This window comes from Eleutherodactylus coqui, chromosome 6, assembly GCF_035609145.1.
Source record: "Eleutherodactylus coqui strain aEleCoq1 chromosome 6, aEleCoq1.hap1, whole genome shotgun sequence".
Taxonomy (NCBI): Eukaryota; Metazoa; Chordata; class Amphibia; order Anura; family Eleutherodactylidae; genus Eleutherodactylus; species Eleutherodactylus coqui.
Window position 1 is genome coordinate 91,490,424 of NC_089842.1, and position 25,986 is coordinate 91,516,409.

General features: G+C 44.5%; 1 protein-coding gene across 1 annotated transcript in view; it reads left to right on the plus strand.

Moving 5' to 3' along the window:
- Positions 1-10,674: 10,674 nt before the first annotated feature.
- BCL3 (BCL3 transcription coactivator) overlaps positions 10,675-25,986 on the plus strand; it is a 59,067-nt gene continuing 43,755 nt past the window's right edge. The window contains exon 1 of the mRNA XM_066607169.1: positions 10,675-11,602. Coding sequence (XP_066463266.1) covers positions 11,224-11,602 — 379 coding nt within the window. The 5' untranslated portion in view covers positions 10,675-11,223. The remainder of the gene's footprint in view (positions 11,603-25,986) is intronic.

Consider the following 25,986-nt stretch of genomic DNA (forward strand, 5'->3'; position numbering starts at 1 on the left):
TGTAAAGTGGTTTGTGACATACACATTGAGCAGGCATAAAGGATTTAATAACAGGGCGCCTGGATATAATAGAAGATTTGAGTTACCCCTGCACAGGACTCCCCTATAGGACTCTACTCTGGCAGGCCGGTCCACCCTTGTAAGCTAGTCATATATAATTAGTTCTCCTGCTATGGGCACTGTACAAGAAATATATACTGTACTACGTTTCCCTAAAAATAAGACCCTGTCTTATATTAATTTTTGCCCCAAAAGAGGTGCTAGGTCTTATTTAGGGGGAATATCTTATTATGCTTACCTAGCAGGCTCAGTCCAGGTCCCTCTAGCTGCTCTCTGGAGCTTTGAGGTGCGGAGCCACGGCATTGATTGGCCAAATAATAAATGCTGCCTCCACAATGCGATGGCTGTGATTGGTTCTTCGATGCTCAGTCAATCAATGCAGCACTCAATGAACCAATTACAGCCATCGCATTGGTTCGTCAAGCACTGCATTGATTGGTTCTCAAGCGCTGCTCAACCAATCGGAGCCATCGCTTCCTGGAGGTGTGATTTATAAATCCCGTAACCAGGAAGTGATCTTCTATGGGTGAACGAGGACTGCAGGATGCACAGCGGAGCTTTGGCCAGCAGCGGGAGGCCCTGGACTGAGCCTGCTGAGTAAGTATCCTTTGTTTTAAGGAAGTGCAGCTAGGGCTTATTTTTGGGGTACGCCTTAAATTTCGAGCCTCCCCAAAAATCTCCAAGGGTAGAGCTTATTTTCAGGGTAGGTCTTATTTTTGGCTAAACGGGGTAGATGGATGAAATGTTACCTGTTAATAAAAGCTGATCAGCCAGGGTTCCAGTAATTGAGCTTGTGGCAATAAGCTGCTTTTAGAGAATAGGTTGCCTTGAAGACCTGGCCCTTTTAGGGTATATCCACACAGGATTTGGTTACTGCACATTGAAAAGCTGCAAAAAATTTGGCATCACAGACTAATTTACACTGCAGATGTTTTTCTGCTGGGTAGATCAGATCTCTAGCGGGTGTCCTCTCAATTCTTAGAGACCGTTTTTCAAATCGGAAAGTACAAAATAAGCAACTCCTTGAAATCATATGATTGTACTGACATCCATTAAGGGTAGAGAAAGCTCAACTTTGAAAATTCCTTTATGTTGTTTGGAAGAATTGTGCCTAAAAGACAGTCCATGCCACGCTGACTTCACTTTCTTACATATGATCACAATTAACGTATAATTGTAAGGTAGCAAAATATAATTCTGGTAAAAATAAGTGGCTAATTTTGGCGCACGGGGAATCTGCAATAAAATTTATGACCTTTTTATAATTTGTCACTTTAAGTGGAAATGGGTGGGGCTTACCAAAAAGGGTGTGGCCTCCTATGGCCAAACAAATTGAAGGTGATTTCATACATTATGGATTTGCTGTGGAATTTCATCTGCAATTTCACACCCAAATTCTGCAGCTGTATGCAGTACAATGTAAGTGAATGGACTTTAACCATATTTGGTGTGGAAATGGCGCGGATTTTAAAAATAGAATTCATTCCACAGTAAAAGTCCATTTCTAATCTGCAGATGTTGGCACAGATTTCTCCATGATATATGCACATAACGTTACAGCAATTTATACTAGAAACTGCGGACGGCTCCCGCAGGCTTCTATTGAAGCCCATGGAAGCTGTCCGGATCCGCAGCACACTCGCAGCTGAAGTCCTGCTCTCCGGCGCAGGAGCGCGGAAGAGCAGGAGTTAAAACACGCGGCATGCTGCAGCCGTGCCGAGCACATCCACCAGGCCGAAGAAAGAAGATCCGGCTGCGACGGAGGGAAGATCCGCAGCATCCGGACAGGTAAGTAAATCTTTTTAGCCTCATGTCCACGGGAAAGGAGGGACCCGCTGTGGGATTCTGCATGAAGAATCCGCGGCGGGCCTGATTTTCGCCATGGACATGAGGCCTCAGGCTACCTACGCATGTCTGAGCATGATATTGGGCCATGAAACTCAGCCCAATATTGCACTCGTGTACGTTAGAAACGCCTGCCATCACCTCGGCTTTCAGCTGCGTTGGAGGTACAGCAAGTGTTTCTCATTGTTTTCAATGAGAAGCCTTGCATTACACTCGTGTGCGCATGGGACGCTGTCCGGTTTGGTTTCCTGACCCATTGCAAACAGGCGTTTTGTAGGAACACCCAAACCGCGATTGAAAAAAATGGGGTTCATATTCGTGCGAGATTTGTGCACGACTTTCTCGGCTGTCTGAAAGCAGTGCTCGTCTGTATTCACTTTGCTTGCCCCAGTAACGTTTTCTGTATCAAAGAAACCAAGCTGAGAACCCTATTACAGTGGATCAGTATAGAAGACTCCTGGACTTTGTAGATGAATCTGCATTTACATTAGTTATACACATTTAAGACCATCTGGGCAGTCCCTGCCCCCCTGCACCACTGAGAAACTAAATAGGCTTGCCTGGAAGACGATAGAACTTTTATTTCCCCTTTCAAGGGGTTTTCCCCATCTAACAAAAACATAACTGTTTTCTAAAAGACTGAGTGGCACATTTATATGAAGTGTCGCTGTGGCGGTGATGCACAAGTCCTGTGTGTTAGTTCTATTGGGGCTAACAATTATCTATTTTTAGTAGAACTATTACCCTTCAATATCTGAAAATGGAAGAGGTAGAAATCCTGATCCAACCCCCACTCATGGCCAACCACTTATGGCCCCAAAGCACCGGCGTCAGATAACCCTCTTAATACCAGTAGGATATGCCACCCATAGTGCCCTCACACATGCCACCAAGAATGCCTGCCATATATACCCTTGGCCCATTCCAGCACTACATCTGGTCCCTTTAAAGGAGCTCTGAATTATGGCCATCTACTCCCTGTTTGCACCCTATTGCACACATTTGATGAATACTTGAGGGAAGAAGTGCAGTGAGCCAATGATTTCAAAAGAAAGGGGAATAACATGATCTTCATATATCCTCCTCGGTTACTTTGGGATTTTCATTATCCTGGATTCTTCACAAGGACACAACCTGTACTTCCCTGTTGGTGGCCCTGCCATCCAGCCATACGTGCCCTATATAATGCCAACAACAGCTACTCCTTCTCGCCAACGTACAGTGCAATGCCTCCAGCTACAAGTGCACTTGGCTTGAGAATCTTGTCCCGTGATGCTCATTAAAGTAAACTGCATTGTAGTTTATGGACCGCCTGTTCACACAGCTTTCCTTTGGGCCTCAGGGGGATGCGAAAAGTTAATCCCAAGGAGATAGTCAAATGTTATGATAGACAGAGCGTATTTGTGGTATCAATGTAGTATTATCGGGACTAGGCAGGCTATCGTGTGCGTTTTTACGCTTACACTCATCTGAAGCCGCCCTAAGGGCGAACTCATACAAACATTTACGCATGCAATACGCAGAGAGTAGAAGCCATTGATTTCAATGGGTTCATTCTCATTTTCCATTTTTGCGCATACACAGAAAAAAACACGCAGCATGTTTTATTTTCAAGCGCATTTGCGCACCGAAGGCCCTGCTGGGTTCTATGAGGGGGTGCACAAATGTGCAACCAGTACCTGCTTGACTGTGCATTATGCCGCACAATTTTGTGGGGAAAAAGCACATCTGGAACTAAATTGGCGCACAACCGTGTACCGTGCCCATGCAAGATTGCCCCGCTAGCGCTAAAAATGCAGTAATATGCACAAAACCGTGCGGGAAAAAAAGACTCAATTGTAGTGCAAATACGTTGCGCCTCCCCGTGTGTTTTTGTGCATACACCTTTGTGATTACAGGGTTGTGTATTAATCGATGCCCATACGCACTATTTTGCGCATGGACAGCATTGCATACGCTTCCCATAAAAAAGGTTAGGGCTCACGCTGCGTGGTACGCCGAGAAATAAAGCATGCTGCGATCTATTTCTCGCACGTATTTACACGCAGTCTTTACACACTCATGTTAATAGATCAATGAAAGTCCGTTTATTTGCATTGAGTCCATCCACCGCGTATCACGTAGTCGTGCATCGCACGCAAAATACACGGTGAACATACAGCTGCCAAGTAAAGATTGTTATGATTTGCTGCTGTGCATGCTTCATTTCTTACCTCTCCCATATGGTGGGACACCCCCACAGATTGCCCAGGAATTAAAGGGGTTGTCTCATGAAGACAGCCCCTGTTGCCATATGAACGTCATGATAGTCATACTGATTGCCACCCAGCTTTCCCAGGGACAGGTCATTTTTCTTACATACTTTTGGTTTCATTTTAGGGGACAACACTCTTTAAACATCTTACTGGTTGTCACTGGCTTCCCCGTCTCTGATCTTCTTTCTCTTTTATTACAATTCATATCCTCCTCCGCTAAGTTCTGCTTCTTCACTTTTCTGCGGTGATAACCCAACTCCTCGCTGCTGGCACAAAAAGTCCCTTGACTTCTCACCTTCGTGTAGAATCTCTCCCTGAATGGTTGACAATTATACTTGACGCAATGTGATGATTTGCAGGTTTATGCAACTTCGATACATAATGTTGCATGTTTTTTCTAATTGCACTTCCCTCATTGTGACTTAGTCACTGTGCCTATCCCTTCCTCTACAACCGGGATATTACAGCACTCCCCTTGCTCTTAGTGTTCAATTCCAAAGAAACTCTTGCTTCCTGGAACTCCATCCCTGATTTAGTCTGTACTGGAAGAGTTGCCACCTCAATAAAATGGGCAGAATACTCACCTGGCATTATGCCACCATTAGCATGTGTCAATCACATATTACCTGCTGAGACTCAGCAAGTACCCTACTTGTGGGGACGTGTAGGGCGCCCCGTGTGATGCACAAGGGTAATTATGATCCAGTATGAGGATGATATTGACAAATATATCATACATAAAACATGACTTCCAGGAAAAACGTATCAATCTACACTAAATATCATGTTACAGAATTGTGTAACTGGTAACACGCCAGGCAATTACATGAATCACATTTGCATAATCTAACATCAATAGCTGAAATACAACATTTTACAGGTAGGGGTGTTCGATATCATGTTAGATAATTACGTAAAATCACCATTGTTTGATGTCTGCATATAGGCTTTTAAAAGCAGCCTTGTTGCGCCATACATGCAGCTGTATAAATTGTATTTCCATCACCGAATCTTAATATTTGAGATAAACTTCTTACAATATGAGTCTTAGGCCGCCTGCACAGGAACGAGTCGGATTCCGGATGTGGGAACCCAACCAGGAATCGAACCCTGTACCCAGCCAGCGACCCTGCATACCTGTCAGGCTTGTCTTCTTCTACACTGCGGATGGTCCGGCCGGGGAGCCAGCGGACATGCGCTGTACAGATTTTCCCGCATCGGCACTAGGCAATGACGCAGGTCCTGCGATCTTTTTGCCATGTCAATTGCGGGAGGGCTGCGGGTCGGACAGCTTCCATTGAGTTCAATGGAAGCCGTCGATTTGGAGTCTGCACGAAAATGGAGCCCTCTGTATCCTATGATAGTGCCCTTCAGTAACTCCCTCACAGTAATAGTGTCTCTCAGTGACCCCCTCATAATAATAGTGACCCCCTTAATGGCTCCAGTAGTTATAGTGACCCAATTAGTGGCCCAGTAGTTATATTGACCCCTGTTAGTAGTTGTGTAAATAAGGCCTTGAAGTGGTTTTAACCCTTTCCAATCCACTGTCTGACGTTTGAAGACATTATGATTTAAAGCTGCACAGCTCTGACATTGGAAGACGTCCGTTGGGGTTCTCTTACTGTATATTGCCAGCCTCTCTGCTGTCGGAGCCTATCCAACGTGTCATCTCATGCAGTACTGGCTTCAGCCAGCATATAGCGCCGTTGTATAATAGCAGAAAAAGAGTGAGCCTACTAGGAAAACTGTGATACAAATTGGATTGGAAAGGGTTAAACCAGATCTTTATTTTTTTACTGAGCAGAAGAATCAACTCAATAACTGGATAAGCCTTTCACTGCAGAGATTATCTCTAAAATATAACCTTTATTAAAAAATAAATTAAAAAACTAGTAAACAGCCTGACGCAGAAACACCAAATAAACTTCCAAAACACCTATTAGGTGTTGGAAAAAACAGGAGCAGTGTAGAAGGGGCTCATCCCCTACAGGATATCTATGCAACTACACAAGTTGGACTTTTAGCATTTTTGGTCAAGGAACTGCACATAGTTTATCGTGCGCCTAAAGTGCCTCTTTGCCGTGACGCACTGCTCATAGGATACAAAGGTTGGTGAATAATTACTATCCTCAATCTGTTGTCAGTGAAACCACGTTCCACTATCTTACACCCACCATTTACGACCCAAACAATAATTCCTGATAGGGATAGCAGCAAGGTACAGCTATATCCCTAAGATACTAATGGAAAATAGCCCTATTTGTATACCTCAGCTGCTTCACATAGGCATCAAAGTGGGTTTAAATCAGTAAATCACTTCATTGATGAAGCTCTATTTCAAATGAACAATAAGGTTCAGATGTAAAGCAAGGTTCAAGGCTCAACGCGTTTTCACTACAGTAATGTAGTTTCATCAGGAACCTATTCTTCCTATTGTGAATGATAGATTCTAAGATTCCTTGTATAGCAACAGGTAGTACACCTCTACTGATACTGAAATCCGCAAATCGATGCAGGAATTGCAGACAGAGAGCGAGAGGTTAGGTTAGATAACTAATGCTAGGAGGCTGGATCCTATCACTACAGAGCACTATCCAACAGGACCCAACCCAGCTCCCCATCAGCATCAAGATAGAAATAACAAACTGCAAAGTAGCAGCGTCACCAGCCTTGATGGTAGGCTGGCGCCGAATGATCTGCTGGACTTTTGGTCAGATCTTATACGCCCTAACCCAACCCACTATCTTAGTAGTGCATCAGATACCTCCCACCTTAGTGGGCAGAGCCCACTAATCAGATATCCCCTATGCCTTCAAATCACTCAAAGAGGCAATGAACCTTATTGTTCATTTGAAATAGAGCTTCATCAATAAAGTACTGATTTAAACCCACTTTGAGGCTTATGTGAAGCAGCTGAGGTATACAAATAGGGATATTTTCCATTAGTATCTTAGGGATATAGCTGTATCTTGCTGCTATCCCTATCAGGAATTATTGTTTGGGTCGTAAATGGTGGGTGTAAGATAGTGGAACGCTGTTTCACTGACAACAGATGGAGGATAGTAATTATTCACCAACCTTTGTATCCTATGAGCAGTGCGTCACGGCAGAGAGGCACTTTAGGCGCACGATAAACTATGTGCGGTTCCTTGATCAAAAATGCTAAAAGTCCAACTTGTGTAGTCGCATAGATATCCTGTAGGGGATCAGCCCCTTCTACACTGCTCCTGGTTTTTCCAACACCTAGTGGGTGTTTTGGAAGTTTATTTGGTGTTTCTGCGTCAGGCTATTTAGTAGTTTTTTAATTCATCATTTAATAAAGGTTATATAAACCAGATCTTCACATTAAGGGGGCTGTTTCACAAGGACAACACTTTTGCAAGTGTCCTACTAGGCAACCTGCACACAACCGGGTCAGCCGGTGACCCCGCATACCTGTCTTCTTTCTTTATCCGTACTGCGGTCCGAACGGCACAATTGATTTCCGCTCGCGTGCAGGAAAAAGCACTTTTTATTAGAATGCTATAGATGGTATTAGCTGCAGAACCTGTGGGCGAATGCCCACCTCGGATTTCGCAATGCAGATATGCCCCTTTGCAGGCAGCCTAAGGCTGGGTTCTCATACAGCATTTTTTCTCGGCTTTTTAACTGATTTTTTGGGGTTAAAAACTCTGCAGCCTGACATTACTTTAAAGTATATAGTAAATTAATTATAAAGTCTACATGTAAACCATTTTTGTTTAGGGTATATAGCATTTCAGAAAAAAACATACAGCATAACATAAAAGATGGCAGAAAAAATGCATGTTGAAAATGTAACATAATAAAAAATGCCATAAGAGACACTTTATGCCTCATGCCCAAGGCCAAGTCGGATTCCGACTGCGAAATATTGCAGCAGGGTCAGACCCGGTGCCCCTAGTAGACCCTATACTCACCTGCTCTGTTCCACCACAAGAGTGTCGCTGGCAGGCCGGCATGCATGCGCAGTGCAGTGCATGACGCACTGGCGCTGGGGTATGACGAGGATTCCCGCGATACTTCTGCTGTGCCCACAGCGCAGATTAGCGCAGGACGGACGACTTCCATTGACTGCAATGAAAGCAGACTGTACGTTTTTCCTCACGGAATAGAATATGCGATTCTTCCCTGCGGGCGGAAAATCACAGCTGATTTCCGCTCATGAGCACGGGAGAATCATTTTACATATCTATGGATGGAGATTCCTGTGGAAATCTGACCACGTTTTCCGCAGCGATAATCCATCCGTGGGCATTCGGCCTTAAAAAAAACACTCTAAAAAAACTTAAATTCACTGTATTTTTGAACAATTGTTAAAAAACACTAAGGAGTGTGTGCAGAGGCATAACTTGAAGCTCCTGGGCCCCAATGCAAAACCTGTAACAGGGCCCCCAACTATAATGCTTTAGTCATATTACCGGTCTCCCTATACAGAGAGGAGAGGCCTTATGGGCCCCCTAAGCTTCCTGGGCCCAGGTGCAGCCGCATCCCCTGCATCCCTTATAGTTACGCCCAGGGGCGTAACTAAAGGCTCAGGGGCCCTGATGCAAAAGGTGAGCTGGGCCCCCCCCCCCCTCTATCTGTACCCATACCCATACCTAAACCATGCTGCACAGAGACATAACTTGAAGCTTCTGGGCCCAAATGCAAAACCTGTAACAGGGCCCCCAACTATAATGCTTTATTCATAGTACTGGGCTTCCTATATGGAGAAGAGAGGCCTTATGGGCCCCCTAAGGCTCCTGGGCCCGGGTGCAACCACATCCCCTGCACCCTTTATAGTTATGCCCCTGGTTATGCCCCTGAGTGTGTGTGTGAAGGAGGCCATTGGGTACATGGATGTTATTGACAAGGCTTCCTCTGATTCTTACAGGGAGCCTATTGCATCGCCCAGCACCATAAGCTATGGTGTTAGGGGATGTGACAGAGACGCGGGTAATTTATTTTTTTATACTCCCCCACTACTGGGATCTAGCGGTGTTGCCCTCTGAAGTTGGTGTGCGGCACGAAAATGTTACTCTTTTCATGTTCCAGTGTGCGCACTGTCCTATACAAGTATATAGGAGAATGCTCAAAGGTCTCTGAGGGGCTCACGGGACTCACAGGAGTGGGTGACTATAAAAATACCTCCCCTGCCTCCCTGTCATGTCCCCTAACAGCTCCATAATTCAGTTGTGTCAGGTTCCCTTTAAGTCCTGTCTGAGGGTTCTTTGTCAAATTTACAGATCAAAAGAAATCAGGCCGAAATCAGACAATAACCATTCATATGGGCTCCTCTTTACTTGGGCAAAAAGTCAGAGTAAAAAAAAAAACAAATCGCTGCATGTCCTTTTGTGGTGCAATTCTTGTACAAATATTGCCAATGTTGGGGCTCCTTCACACAGGTGTATTTATGCGCATAGCATTTGCACGTACAATAAACAGTAAGTAAAACCCATTGATATCATTGGGTTTGTCCACATTTCCCTTTTTGTGCGCATAGAAAAAAATGCAAAATGCTCTACTTTTGTTCGTATTTGCAAATTAAAGATCTCCATCAAAATCTATGGGGTGCCCAAATGCATGCAATATGCTGTGCGATTCTGTGGGAAAAGTAATATATCTGGAGCTCATTAGGCTATATAGCCATTTAAATCAAGGCATGATTGTAACCCATGCGCAAAAAAAAATGGCGATATGCACGCCTAAAATCTTTGTACAGAGTACAAATATAATGCACTAAGTTGCGTGCAATTGTGCATACGGCCGTGTGAAGGCGTCCTAAATCTACGGCTGCGTTAAAGAAATCAGATTGCACTTGCACGATGTGTAATCCAATTTTAACACAGTTAACAATGAAAACCATAGTTTAAAAAAAAAAAGAGAACTAAGATGCAAATTTTTTTTATACGTGCATGAAAAATGCATGCAGGAAATGAAAATTGTGCAAAATATTGAAGTGCGTATGCAAATCGCAGGAAAGAGGTTTGCAAAATGAGATCATGTGTATATGTGCGTGTACCTTAAGGGTCCTAGACAGAGACTTGTGGTCTCCAGATAAGTGTAATGTAGTGTCACTGCTAGGTGATTTCTCGTTGTTTCGTAAAGTACTAATATAGCAGAGCTGAGTTTGTTATGTGCCTGTGTGTGTAAATCATTATGGGTTTTGGGTGCAAGAAGCAATTGCTATAACTCAATAAAAGGCAGCATGAGAGGTATGGGGAAGTATGAATGCAGAACTGCACTACATGATATGGCAGAGCTGAATCACAGAGTGGGAGGGGGCAGGGGGCAGGAGGTCTGCAGAGTGACATTAGGAGTTAATAAGGCTGTGATGTGCTGCAAGAGGCTTTATAAGGGGCCACAATGCAGGGCAAACTAAAGTAAGTGGTCAGAGCTTTGTTATTTCTTATTTTCTAGAAGGATGCCCCCTCTCCTTCCTGGTTTCCTTGTCAGGGGAGGAGTTCTTCAGGGAACATGGTGAGAAAGCACCTGGGTGTGTTATGTGAGTGCGGGGAAGTCCCTGAGTGCTGTTTCCTACACAGACTGACAGCCTCAAGATTTCAAGAGAGGACACCGTAGGAGTCTGAGGTTAAGGGAAGGCTCAGGAAGAGGAGGAAAAGAAGGGGGGTCCGCCACTAACAGAGAAGACTTAAAGGGGATCAACCAAAACAAATAGGGTGTCCCTGGGATAGCGTAGAAGAGAACCTACTGTATGAAGGCGACTAGAAGAAGAGGTTAGAATAATATGTTCCTAGTTAGAATAGCTCCTAATGCTGCCAGTGCACTGAGGAAGGATGGGAAGTAGCAGAAAGGGACCACCCAAAGAGAAGCAAAAGGAGAGCCAAGACAGCAGAAGAGCAAAGTGACAAACTGGATAAATACAATGAAAGGACAAGGTGGAAATTGCCCCAAATAAATATTAAAAGGGGAGGGAGAAGAGAGATAAGTGAAGGTGGAGAACAGGGGAGGAGAACACTTGAGAGAGGAAAGTGTTACATTGTATCACACTAGATCTAAGAACCCTGGAGATAGGTGACAGCTCTTTATGGAGTGACCTCCCATGGACGACCATCCAAGTCATTCTACAGGAGGCATGGACACCTCAGTATCACCTCTGGACCTGAGTGTCAGGAAGAATATAGACATGTTGGATGACATCCCAAAGAGCCCACCAAGTATTTGGACAAGGGGACCATTCAGGGGACTGGAGCCACTGAAAGAGGTGAAACTGGAAAATACAAAGCAGCCAAGTGGTTGCAGAAATGGGTTGTGTGAGGACCAAACACGATTACCCTTGAGAAAGAGAAAATTTCTTCCATCACCCAAACAGGAGACTAGCACTGTGAAATGTGTCAATGACTATTCAGAGTGGGACAGAAAGTTCTACAGCTCCCCGTTTATGGCTGTCGCCTTATCGCCTTTGTCACCGTACTACTCAGGTAGGTATCTTGAGCTGACAGCGAGGGAAGTCTTGTAAATTTTGAGAGACGTGGCAGAACTGAGTTTGTCACTTTGCACAACTCATCACACATTTGCATGGGACTGCAGGTAAACCAACAATATTATCATATTGCACAAAAGATCTTTATGACAAACTCAGCTTTGCTACATTTGTTACATCTAATGTTGTGTAAATAACTGCATAAATGTGCATAATAGAAAACACATTCTCCATCTGAACAAGGTTGTTACCTGTGCTTGCACAGTGAGAACCAACTCTCAGGTCACTTCGCTCCACTGATCACATACATTGTTTGTCACTAAATAATGAGTCAGATGCTTTCCTTTAAGTAGAAGTTCGTAATATTGAAATATTAATATCTCCATTGCATGGCTATTGAATACAAATGTGCCTCAGTGTTCCAACGCCATTCCTCAAGTACCCCCAACAGGTCATTTTTTCTGGATTTCCTTTGTATTGCACAGGTTTATGTCAGTGCCTCAGAAATTGCCGCAGGGTACTCAGCGACTTTAGCCACAACACACCTTGCGTGCCAAAGATCATAGTATAGCCTTGAGACACAAACTAATAGAAGTGAATGCACTTGGTTGCAACTAGAAGGTTACAACAACCGTGACCCGGCCTCAAGAAGTTCAGCAAGTTTGGAATTCTTGTGACCATCGGGTTGCAGCAAGTTGCAAGGTGAATGCATTCACTTACATTACCTTGTGATGGATGTATTAGAACTATGCTATGGTCTTTGGCCATGTGATGTGTTTTGCATACAAAGTTTCTCTGTAGCCCCAGCCTATGCTCAAATGACCTGTTGGTGGAACTGGAGTTGAAAAAACACTAAGGGGAATTTGTGTTTTTTAATTGTTATGAATTTGTTGTCCTGAGCTACACTATCATGTGACAGTTTCATAGATCTTGTACATGTAAATATACCCTTATTACATATGATTGAACTGGAAGAAGGTAGAATATATATATATATATATATATATATATATATATATATATATATATATATCCTAATAATTGTATGCCATGCAACAGTCCTATTCACATTAGGGCATTAATAGGATGTCCTAATTACAGAATGCTAGTGGCTGCCTTCCTTATAACCCCCCCCCCCCCCCCACACCACCACCATTATCACCAATTATCACCAGCAACGTATGGTGGAAAGGGATGACAGGCAGAATGTATTGTATTGAAATGAGCAAGCCTTGCTACTTGTAAGCCATTCCATAATGTATTAATATTACAGAAACACTTACTATAGAGTTAGAAGCATTCCAGCAATAGACTGTATGGAATTTCAATTTCCATACCCATCAGCAGACCATCAGTGTCCTTTTCCATTAATGGTATTTATAGTAGCGAATTGTTAGTCATGATATATATATATATATATATATATATATATATATATATATATACCTTAAATGGCCCTCCTATCACTTTTTTCATACTAGAGTCATTGATTCGCATGCCTGCCAATCTCGGATGCTCTGCCAGCTCCACAGGTGTGCAGTTTATATAGTAAGCCGTGTATCATGGGAGAATATATGCAGGCTCCACACACAGGTTTTTATGGCAGTTTTTGATGCAGTTTTTTTTGGCACAAAGCCAGAAGTCTATCCAGCAGGAAGGAGAAGTACAAGTCTTTCCATTATATTTCCCAATGCTTTAGAATCTTCTTCTGGTTTTGGCTCAAAAACAAGGTGGAAAACTTCCATGAAAACTGTGGGTATGTTCCAAAAGACGCAGTATGCGAGGCTGCCCTGGGGCCAGTTTCACAAGGCTATTATATGGTTACATGCTAATGTTGCAGCTATGGTAAGACATTGACCCCCAATGGTGCTGAGCCACTGAACTTGGGTCATTATAGAACAGTGTGCTGATCAAAGTTAAGTTGTTAAAGTTTGAGTATGTCTGGGGTCTTCCCAACGGGGGCATTCACACGGCTGAGATAATCGTGCAAGTTTTGTGCATTGAGATGCAGAAAACACACACGAAAATACAACCCATTGTTTGCAATGGGTATATTTGCATGGGCAGTTCTGCCAGACAGAAAAGTTGCAGCATGTTCTATTTTCAAGCGAGTCTCACATGACAATAGAACATGCGGATGTGCGGTCTCCCGCAGGTCACACGGACAGTGTCTGTGTGATGCGAGTCATGTCAGAGAATGTTGGACGTGACCCTCGCTCTGTGATTGCACCCTACTATAGACAATGAAATGAGGCCTTGCGGCTTTTTCACATAAGCGTTCTTCAGCACAAGGTAATTGCACTATAAACGAGGTTGATTTGCGCTTGTATTATTGCATTCTTCTGTACTTTTTGCGCACGCAGGGTATGTTCAGTTGCACACAGCAGATGAAAACGCCTTAATTCAAATAGCTATTTAGCTTAATGAGGTCCTGATGTGTTCTTTTCCTAGTGCAATTGCGCGAGAATTGATCACACATTTGCACACCTCCAATAGACTATGCAGGGAAATAGAGCATGTCCTATTTTTTTGCGTGAGAAATGTGCGTGCAAAATTGGGAAATGGGAACGTATCATTTTTTAAAATTCTAATATAACATGAATTCCAAATCATTCACCTACAGAACAGTTAATTGATCGAAAGGTGAAGTAGATATTGTGTAAAGTCTTGCCAATGGCACGATAGCTGAACTCAGCAGTAAACCTTTTAGGATTGCATTGTTAGGATGTTTCCCACGCAGGTTTTTTTTTTTTTTTTTTTTAAAGCTGCAGTTTTTGCAGCAGTTTTTCATCCTTTTTTTCAAGCCAAAGCCAGAAATGGATCCAGCAGGAGGGATAAGTAGAAATTCCACCTTTATATTTCTCATATCCTTTAAATCTGCATCAGACTTTGGCTCTAAAAACTACATGAAATTAGTCACTGAAGCTTTGACTTTTTTCCCTAAAAACCTGTATGTAAAACCTCCTAGGGCCGCTTTCCCATGAGTGTTTTGTGGGTGCATTTATACATCTGTAATATGTGTCCCGGTCTGACTGCTGGTCTTCTGACCTATGATGCTATGAGTCAGGATAACCGCGGTTGGGTTGCAACACTTAAATACACCCGTAATACACTGATGTAAATCTGTCCTAATAGTGGGCCCTCTCTAAGCGTCCATTGTTATAATTGGGAGCAGTAAGGCTTTGTAATATGAAGCTCAGTGGACTTTACAAGTTTTCCTTATTTATATTCATGCTAGTCATAATAATGTGGTAAGTTTACAGCAGTCCTGTGTAATACCGCAGCTAACATGCTATGACTACATGGTGGGTTCTGTTAATGGGAAGCTCAGATTTGCTACATCTTACAAAATCAGTTTTGCTATGGAAGCAATTTGATACTTCAGTTTTAATGTTGGGAACTTTGTTACTGTATATACTATGCATCACGGTATCACACTGATTCTGATATGGCACCTATATCAATGTATGCATTCATTCCGTCTCTCCCTCGGGCATTGCATGCAATATTATGGAGATATTCTCCCTTAGGGAGCTTTCCCACAGAGTTACACCACAGGACGCAGGCAAATCCGGAGCTGCGGAATTCCACACCAAAATGCACTGGTCTAATTGGATTTTTGATGCAGAATTAAGGTTTTAAGGCACTATCAATTCTGCATCAAAATCCGCACGTTGCCTTGTGGAATTTACCACGGTTTGCGGTGCGGCCTCTTCCATCCCATGTCGAGGCCTCTTAGATGCAATGCAGTACAATTCATTAGGGGCAGCTTGTGGTAGTACACAGAGCATAATACAGAGCCTTAGGGATTCCATGTGCCTCCATCCGGGGTGTGTATATGGCATTGTCATACAGACACAGACAGTAGGCTCCATTCTTAAAATCAGAGCTCTTCTACTCTCTTCCATAAATCTTAGGTATACAGTTGTGGGCACGCTCCTTACTGCTGGTAACACAAATAATATTCGCTGGATAGTTTAACAAGTTCCGTTGCTTTCACATCTGCGCTCGGAGTTCCGTTTTCCTGCTCCATTTGGAGCAATGGATCCATCTTACAAGAGAAGTGAGTAGCACCGAGCAGAGCCATTGACTATAATAGGGTCCTTTGGTTTCCACTCAGCTGCCTGGCATGTTTCCAGAAGAAAAAGCGCCACATGCAGCACTATTACTTTCGATTTGTGCCAGATGCAATCCGGGTCTTATAAAATTATTTGTAAGGATCAATGATTCATCTGTGCATCAAGTGACTGGTAGAACTGATCTATCTAGCCCTTCATGATGCTATGCTCCTGTACATGAATGTATTAACAATCCATGCAGTACCCCAGAAGCATAACCTAAAGCTCCTGGACCCCAATGGGAAATCTGTAACAGGGTCCGCCAACTACTGTGCCTTTTATAACACTAGTGTCATCTAATGTGGCAGAGCGGCCTTTTGGGCCCACTGAGACACCAAAACCAAAGTGTGGCTGCTACTCTGCACCCCTTATAGAAATGCTTTGGACAAATTTGGAATACCTATAGACTACTTTGGGCCCATACCGTACCTCCATGTACCTCTGTGAGAGCCTACAATAAAGATTCATGGCATACACCATAGCTGAGGTTTTCCCTATAATTTCTAGAGTACAATATAGAGCCTCACAAACTTCATATACCGCCATACTGTCACTCTGCACACAAGTACTCCGGTGTGCATGAACTAACCTTTGGTAAAGGCCCTTTTACGTGTAACGAGTGTCAGGCAAACGATGCCTGACACTTGTCCCTGTGTGTACTCGCTCCCGTACTGTTACACAGGAGCGAGTATCGCTGGCTCACTCACAGTGTGGCCAGCAAGGAGGCGGGGCGGCTAGAGGAAATTTCTCTCCCCGCTCTCCCTCGCCCCTCTCCATTCACTGTAAGCAGCGGCGGTTTAGTATTGAATGACTGCTGTTTACACCAAAAGATCATTGTTCAGGATTTTAAGCTGCTTACGGATGGGAATAGCCTGAATGTCCTCTGAGAGGTGAAACAAGAGTTGGATGCATTGGGTTTCCCCAGGAGATAAGCGTCATCAGACATATCTGCCAGCTGCTTATCTCCGTACCCCACTGGAGTAACATGCACGCTTGGCCAAGTTGAATGAGCATGTTAATGGGGAATTTTGCGAAGAGTGTGGCCAAGCCTTTGTTCATCTTGCCTTCTTTTAGGACGTAACTACAGCAAACATTGCAGCATTGCACTATGAATAGGGTCCTATGGCTTCCCCCCCCCAATTGTAAAGGACTATGGGTGCTGAATGCTGCCATTTGGCATCTTTAGGCCCCCTGTCCCCAGGCGTTGCGGTATCCCACGGCTGAGCTCCGCCGTGGGAGCCGGAGCCGCAGACGAATCTCCGCCTGTCAGCCTAATCTGATAGATAGGCTGCCCGCGGAGAATCGGGGCAATTCGCAGCATGCTGCGAATTGCCCACCGTGAGCGGAGAATCACAATGATTCTTCGCTCGTGGACAGGGAAAGCTTCACGCAGCATGATTCGCCGGCGGTTTACTGCCCGCGAAATCACTGCCGTGGACAGGGGGCCTTACTGTGCAGCCATAGAAAAGCAGGATATGCCCAGTTTAAAGGGAGTCTGTCACCTAGATTTGACCTAGCAGCTTCATATACTGTTATGTAAGTTCTGACATAAGTAAGCGTTACCTTTATCTTTTGCCAAAGTGTCTCCTACGCGAAGATATTGACCAATAAGTTTCTCCGGCACCATATGCTAATAATGCTACCTATTGCCGTGTGAGCCTGGCCTAATGTATAAATCAACTTGCATGTTTGGCACATCTCACCAGGAGCTCAGGACACATAATTGCATCTACAATGCAGCCACCATCTATCTGACATTTAGATTAATGAACGCGACCAAGCAGGTTCTGGCTGAACATTGCCACATGATCTGGGTGTGCCAACTGGTTGAGAACTGCCCGTATGGTTGCTTCATGTCAATTTAATGCCAGGGGTATATTCCTAAATGGTTGTACAGTCAATAAATACAGGATGGGCCACAGAAAAGTACCTGGCACCACTATAAGTAGTCTAAAAGAAAATCTGTGTTGCCCAGGGCAACCAATCACAGCACAGCTTTCATTTTAGCACAGCAGTATAAGAATTGGAAGCTGCGCTGTGATTGGTTGCTATGGGCAACAAAGACAGATTTTTTTTAATATTAATTGTGGTAGTTTACAATTTGCTACATGCAATATAAAAAGTCTATCTGTAGCAGGATAGTATTTTGGCTGGTGTTTATGGGGAAACCTACAGCAGACCTGCCTGCCATTATGTCCATTCTGATCTTTGTGCGCAGTCCTCAAATTTTGCAATCTGTGAAAATTGGATTAGGGTCATCATACTATTATCTGTATGCACCTTTTTTAAGGTCTGTCCTGTATAGCTTTGGTTTTTGTTTCCCTTTTCAGGGCACGCTCACATGAGTGTAATTTAATCGTGTGTAATACGCGGTCAATGAAAGTACATTGATTTTCACTGATCCATTCACATTTGACTATATACATTGCATATAATATGTGTGTAAAAAAAGCAGCATGTTCTATTTTACCACGTATTACATGTGGGGACATAATAAACGTGGTACATACGCAATTACATTGCATATGTGTGGCATTTCTACACACCATCGCTAAGCGACAAAGCGGAAAAGAAAAAACAAACCAGAAAGACTCTACATGACAGCGGCGTGAGATACACTGTCCTGTGCAGCCCAAAATAACTGCCATACCCAGCGAAACACCAGCTCACACAACGGTAAAACGCTGCGCAATACTCATACGCTCGTGTGAGACCGGTCTTTCTCTGCTTTATCAGAAATGGTAATCGAGAACATACTTGGGGGCATACAGATGTAACAAAAGACAAATTCAGCTCTGCTGTATCTCCTTGTAAAACAATGACAGGCTAAGGCCCAATGTCCACGGGCGGATGTGATTTGCAGTTCAAGCCACCAATAAGGAAGCGTGGGCGTCCGCACCTCAATTAACACATGCGGATTTGTTTTCCGGTTGCCATGTGCAGAAAACAAATTGCAGCATGTTCCACTTTAGCGTGGACTCCGTGCGGAGGCTTCCATTATAGTCAGTGGAAGCAGTCTGATCCGCGGCCCTTCACATTGTGAATGGGCTGTGGATTCAGTGGGAAAGGCAGGAGATTTGAAAAAAAAAAATCTGTACCACGCACGTTCGACGGCAAGACGTGTGGACTAGAGATGAGCGAACGTACTCGTAATGAGTACTTACGCACCCGAGTACCGCCATTTTCGAGTACTTCAGTACTCGGGCGTAAAGATTCGGGGGGCGCCGGGGGGCGGGGAGAGGTGCGGCGGTGCGGGGGGTAGCAGCGGGGAACAGGGGGGAGCCCTCTCTCTCTCCCTCTCCCCTCCACTCCCCACTGCTACCCCCCGTGCCGCCACGGCGCCCCCCAAATCTTTACGCGCGAGTACCGCTGTCCTCGAAAATGGTGGTGCTCGGGTGCGTAAGTACTCGTAACGAGTACGTTCGCTCATCTCTAGTGTGGACCATCAGTGGTACAGAAAATGTGAGGTACGCGCTTACGCCGCTGCCGACTGGGTTGGGTGCGGAATCCGACCTGCCCATGGACATGAGGCCTTAAAGCTCTCGCACAAGCGTATGCTACCATGTATAACGCAGTACCGGTCTCACATTGACTTTCAATTGTGCCTCTCACACACAGTGCGGCATGCACTATCTTGGCGTGTACTATGTGCGCATACATGCCAGGATAGTGTATGGGGATTGTTGGCACGCAGAAATTCTGCATGTTATTGCCTACTTGCGCAACGTGCAGCAAAATACACGTGTGTGAGAGAACCACAAGGGTGGCTTAAGACTGACTTATGTGGGGGAAGTTGAAAATTGATCTCACCCCTTCCCCATGGTGGTCCACATTGGTAAATTGCAGGGTTATTGGAAATGACCTTTCCAATTTGAAACCCTTATAACTCAACTTTAATGATGCTCAGGCACATAAATTTCATATTAATGGAAATAAAATCACAAAAGTTTTTTAGTACAGCATCAGCCATGTTTTCCACATCTGAGGTGTCTGATATGAGCCCCTTCATCACTTGACAGACATTGAGCCTGTAGTCATATTCCTGCCATATATGTTGTAGCATATCATGACTGACTGTTGCTATGGCTTCTGTAATGCCGCAGATCATGCATATTAGGTGGTAAGAGTGGCATGTAGACTTAAAAAAACTCCCTTAGAGGAAAAAAACACAAGGCGTAAGGTCCGGGGAACGTAGAGGCCAAGGAAGAAGTTCACTATCGTCACCACATGCACAGCCAATTCATCTGTGTGGTAGTATCCTATTGAGCTCTCTTCCCTCTTCTGACTTCCACTGTGGGAGCCTGCAGTGGAATCCGACCCTGCTAACCTGTCCGGGTCTTGTTTTTTCTGTACTGTGAATATGTGCGGAAGCACTGGCCGACGCACATGCACAGTAGAGGTTTTTTTTTTCAAACTCCTGCTTTCCCACGGAATCCACAACCCGTCCCCAATGTCAACTGTAGTGATTACAATGCAGATACCTCTAGTGATCACAGGTGATACCTCCTATGATTGGAGTCATTCTCTTTCCCTTTTCTTCTCTTTTTGGGCCCGTACCACCATAATAACTGCTTCTAGCCAAAACTCATCTTTGTGTACTCTTCCCAATCCTGCCACTACCTTCATTGCAACAAACAAAAAGAAACCAGCCATCGCCTCGTACCACCTTTTTATTCCTAGTACATGAATCCCACTCTGATCCAATGACATAAAAAAGCAAAACATGATCGAGCACTCAGGGTAATAGATTGTCTGTCTTTATTAGTCAAAATTAAAAGTCCAAATAAAATCCTGAAAAATTGCCTACCTACGCGTTTCAGACTCATAGTCGTGCTGTGACTAGGGATGTGTGAACGTCTGAAATGCATAGGAGTTGTGATTTTTCAGGCTTTTCACTGGCTTTTAATTTTTCTAAGGCATCGTTCACATCAGCGTTTGGAGCGTTTGTAGCAGAATTCTGTTTAAATCCTGGACAAAGTAGCACTATTTCATCCTGGAAAATGCCAGAAAGATTGATCTAATCTAACTCCCATTATAGTCAATGAGCTCCACTTGGCACCATTCCATTATGTCATAAGATATATCTGATCGGCCAATGGATTCCATTATACTGCCCCTATAACAGAGCAGGAAAACCGAATCCCGCTGATGTGAACAGAGCCTAATAAAGATGTGATCAAGAAAGAAGTGTGTTTCGAAAACGCGTCTGGGCGTAGACATGGTGTTACACAGTACCTACCATTTGCAATTTTATGGATTTTTGGAAATAAGGAGCCTGCTTTTCTCCTTTTGTTGTTCCTAATAAAGATGGTCTTTTATCCTGGATCATATTTTGCTTTTCATGCTACCCTTAGTGCCCCTTACACAATTCACAGCAGTGTCGGAGGATCCTTTCGGAGTCTGTCGACGATGTCCATGAACACATCAGAAAAATTCGCACTGCATACAGAGTTATTACATCCATCAAAAAGCTGGAGTACATATTGACACCGAATTTCTAAATGGATTTTGTTCACCGCTGTTCGGGTCTGACATATGCTGGCCTCGCCACTTGCGCTTTTGCAGTTGGTCCTAGAACAGAGCTGAACAACAGAATTTTCTCACAAGTGTGACCATGCCATAATGCTCCCAGTATTGAAAGTGTCTCAGCATCCTTCCTTTACTTTAACCCCAAGATGTATATATTTCCTAATGAAATTGTGCTCCCCTTCCTGCATTCTGTGAGGTGATGCCCCAGGAGGGTGCTACCTCCGCCGCGGCCTCGAGTGCATTACAGCTTGCTGTGTATGGGTTTGCGTAGCCCCAGACTGGTCAGAGTGCCCATACTGACCCCTGTCTATTTCCGAAAGCGTAAGGGTGTTGGTCTGATGTACCCAGCCATCCACATGATATAAAAGAAAATATGATTCATGTAGGTCATTTATTGGAAAAAGATGGTACCAGGATGTACTATGGAGGTGGAGGCAGTGTGATGCTCTGGGTAGTGTTCTACTGGGAAGCCTTGGGTCATATGGATGTTACTTTGATGTCTATCACTTACCTAAGCATTGTTGCAGACCAAGTTTACCCCTTCATGGTAACGTTATTCCCCAATGGCAGTAGCCTCTCTCAGCAGGATAATGTGCCCGACTACACTGCAGGAATTGTTCAAGAATAGTTTGATGAATATAAGGAGTTAAACATGTTGACTTGTTTTCCAAATTTCCCAGGTCACAATTCTATCAGGCATCTTGTTAAAGATGCTAGAAAAATAAACATAATGCTGCCTCACAGCTTACAGGACTTAAAGAAGTTGGTCCTTCAATAATATTTATCATGTCTTCATAGGATAGCTGATACATGTATGATTGCTGGGGGTACAACCTATATATCTATAGAAATGACTAGAGCAGCGGTCAAGCATAGGCACTACTACCCCATTCAGAAAAGGCACTTGGGAACCACAGCTCTCATTGTCTCTGAGTGGTCGGACCCCCGGCAATTAGGGGCTTGAGAAGGGACTTGTTATCTGTATAGCACCAACTAATTTTTATTTATTACCCCCAGCTGGGTACTCATTTTACCGACCTCAGAAGGATGAAAGGCTGAGTCGACCTTGAGCCGGCTACCTGAACCAAGCGGGGATTAAACTTGCAACCTTGAGGTCATAAGCGAGAGCTAAGGACTGCTTTTTGCTGCCTTAACCCTCTGCGTCACACGAGACCCTCCAATTATATGTTCATCACTTATCCTGTTGATGGTGACCCATAAAAGATCTGCAGCTGTCATTATCTTTTTCTCAGATACCAGAGGTATCTTCGGGGGTCTTGTGAAGCCAATGCCCTGATAGTTCAGAGCTGTTCTGGTGGCACAAGGGGGACCAACACAGTATTAGGCTGGTGGCTTTAATGTTACGGGTGATCATTGTACTGCACGTTAAGGCCCATTTACACCACCTGATGAGCGCTAAAAAAACGCTACTCGGAGATCATTTTAGCGATCATCGGCGCGTCTAAACGCGTGCCCATCGTGCGCATTTCAGGCACTGCTAACTGATTATTAAATTCAGTCCAACCTAAAAATCATCAGTCAGCCTTATCAGCAGTTCTCCATGGGTAGTGCTGATAGCATTGTGTTCCACTGGAGAACAGAGGAACTGAAAGCAGATAAGAGCCCAGGCTATTCACTGCATTCAGCTAAGGCTTTATTTGCACACTTAATTGCTATTAAGTAGCTGAATAGCTACTTAATCGTTTATGTAAAATGATCACTCGAAGGCGTCACTCAAAATGTCGTTTGAGCGATCTTTTAGCGATCATCAGCTCGTGTAAATGGGCCTTAAGTATGCTATTGATATTGCAGTTTATTAATATATTGTGTGAAGTGTCCCCAGGACGGAGCTTCAAGGAGATAACATCCTCTTTATTCTGTTCTATACTTGCAGTTTTTTCTTCGTCAAAGCCAGATCTCTTTAACTTGTCAAATGTAACTTTTAGTTTTTTCTTCCCTAACAACACATCAATATGAGGACACTATTCAATGGAAATGGGAAGCGAGTCGTCAACTACATCTGCCTGTGTCATTTACATGAAATGCTAGCCGTCACTTCCTGATTGGATGGATAATGTCTCATGCTGAGAAGTTTATGTAATGTTACATCAAGGTCTGTGTTCCTGGAATACATTGGAAATAGATTTCTCAACAGGATATGGATTCATATTGGGAATTGCAACATGAAATACTTGCTTTCAGTTTCTTAGGAATTCCAGCAATTGTTCAAGTTAGCCGATATTAGCATGTGGCTCTTAAAGGGGTTGTCCCGCGGCAGCAAGTGGGTCTATACACTTCTGTATGGCCATATTAATGCACTTTGTAATATACATTGTGCATTAATTATGAGCCATACAGAAGTTATAAAAAGTTTTTTACTTACCTGCTCCGTTGCTAGCGTCCTCGTCTCCATGGTGCCGACTAATTTTCGCCCTCCGATGGCCAAATTAGCCGCGCTTGCGCAGTCCAGGTCTTCTCCTGTTCTCTATGGGGCTCCGTGTAGCTCCGTGTAGCTCCGCCCCGTCACGTGCCGATTCCAGCCAATCAGGAGGCTGGAATCGGCAATGGACCGCACAGAAGACCTGCGGTCCACGGAGGCAGAGGATCCCGGCGGCCATCTTCACAGGTAAGTATAGAAGTCACCGGAGCGCGGGGATTAAGGTAAGCGCTCCGGTGAGCTTTCTGTACGTCCCTGCATCGGGGTTGTCTCGCGCCGAACGGGGGGGGGTTGAAAAAAAAAAAAACCCGTTTCGGCGCGGGACAACCCCTTTAAGGTGTTACACAGCTACAATTCAAATAGGAAAGATGGAAAAATACTTCTGCAGCGCCATCTATTGGATGGCAGCATTCCTTCAAATCAAATTGTCTTATAACGAGTCTAACAATGATTGGGAATATTAAACCAAGCCAGAAAGCCATACACAGACAGACTGCTTCGGGGTAATTGCCCCTCCTCAGTGTGCAGCAGGTTTCTGGCTAAGGCCCCCTGTCCACGGCCAAGGCGGAATATCACTAGCGATATTCCGCCGCTGGGGATGAGGGAGGGAGACCTGTCAGGTCTCTGCAGTGAGCCTTACTAACAGATACTTACTGCTGAGAATCGCGGCATGCCGCGATTTAAATCCCGTGAGCGGAGAATCACTACGATTCTCTGCTTGTGAACGCCGGCGCTGCGCTTTCCATAGCAACACTATGGAAAGCTTCAGACAGAGTGATTTGACGGCGATTTATCAGCGGCGAATCATTGTCAGTGGACAGGAGCCCTTAGTCTGTGAGGGGCGCTTCTGACCCACAGCTACAATTAAATCATACCCTGACCAGCACAAGTCTTTCAGAAGTTGTGCACCACAAGGTAACTTGGAACTGTGCATCTACAACTTCCAGCATGAACTGACCAACACAAGCTCTCCAAGAGCTCTGCAACTGCAACTCCAACAATGTCCTGATCATGACCACACACTATGCAGGAGCGTGCAATTGCAATTCTTGGCATAGCCTAACCGCCATAAACTCGGCAAGAGCTGTGCATTCGACAACTTCCAGCATGACCTGACCATGACAGGTTAACTAGGGGCTATGCCACTGCAATGCTCAGTCTTGGCCAGCTCAAGCTCCCCTGGAGCTTTGGAACTTGCAAGTGGCCAGACCAGTATGAGTCCACCAGGAGCTGGAGAAGTGCAACTCCTACATGTCCTTGACCTACCATCAGAAGCTCTTCACTAACTCTGTAGCTACAACTTCCATCATGCTCCAACCACCAGAATCTGTCCAACTACAATTCCTAGAGTGCCCCATCAATATAAGCTCTCCAAGAACTTTGCAGCTACAACTCCCAATATACCATGACAGCTTTGTTAATGACCACCACTTCAAGCTAAGCTTTACGAATTAAAATGGTGATCAGACAAAGCTTTGCAGAGCAGAAAGAAATAATGCTTTATCTACAGAAGGTAAATCTCTGTCTTTGGAGATACTAATAAAGATGTTTTCTATGATGTGTAGGCTGGAAACCTCAACAAGAAAGAAGGGGATTCTTTACTGTAAGGCCTAATGCACACGGCAGTGGCTGGCTCCGCAAGCGGAATACCGCAATGGAGTCCGTCACGGCGCCCCCTCCCCCCCAAAGACCCCATACTTACCTCCGTATCCGCTGCGTGAAGTCCCGCATGACGCCCCAGCGCGCATGCGCAGTACAGCGCATGACACTCCTGCGGTGTTATATGACGTGTCGGCAACATCATATGACGCGTTGGGCGGGGAGCGTATTCACGCTATACTTCCGCTGTGCTACAGCAGAAGTATAGCGTGACGGGCTGCTTTCATTGACTACAATGGAAGCCGTCCGTGGGTAATTTCACACTGCCGAATTCCACTGTGGAATTCCGCAGCGTGTACATTGAGCTATCAGGTTCAATAAAACCTAACAGCTGTGGTGAAACACCGCGCATTAGCCCTAAGAGCAGTGAGACTACGGAACTCTGCCAGAGAACATGGTGATGGTGAACTCACTAAAGAATTCAAGAGGGGTCTGGACGTCGTTCTTGAGCGGAAGGCAGGAGATTACATTGTAACCTGCTGGGAGCCCAGACAAGAACAATTCAGGTGTTTGAACAGCAGGGTATGTGATTAGTCACATGCTGGGCTATAGAAAGAGCTTGTGGAGGCTCATTTACATGCAAATGAAAATGATAAACTGTTAATGGACATTAGTGTAGAGTAACACTTTATGCAAAAA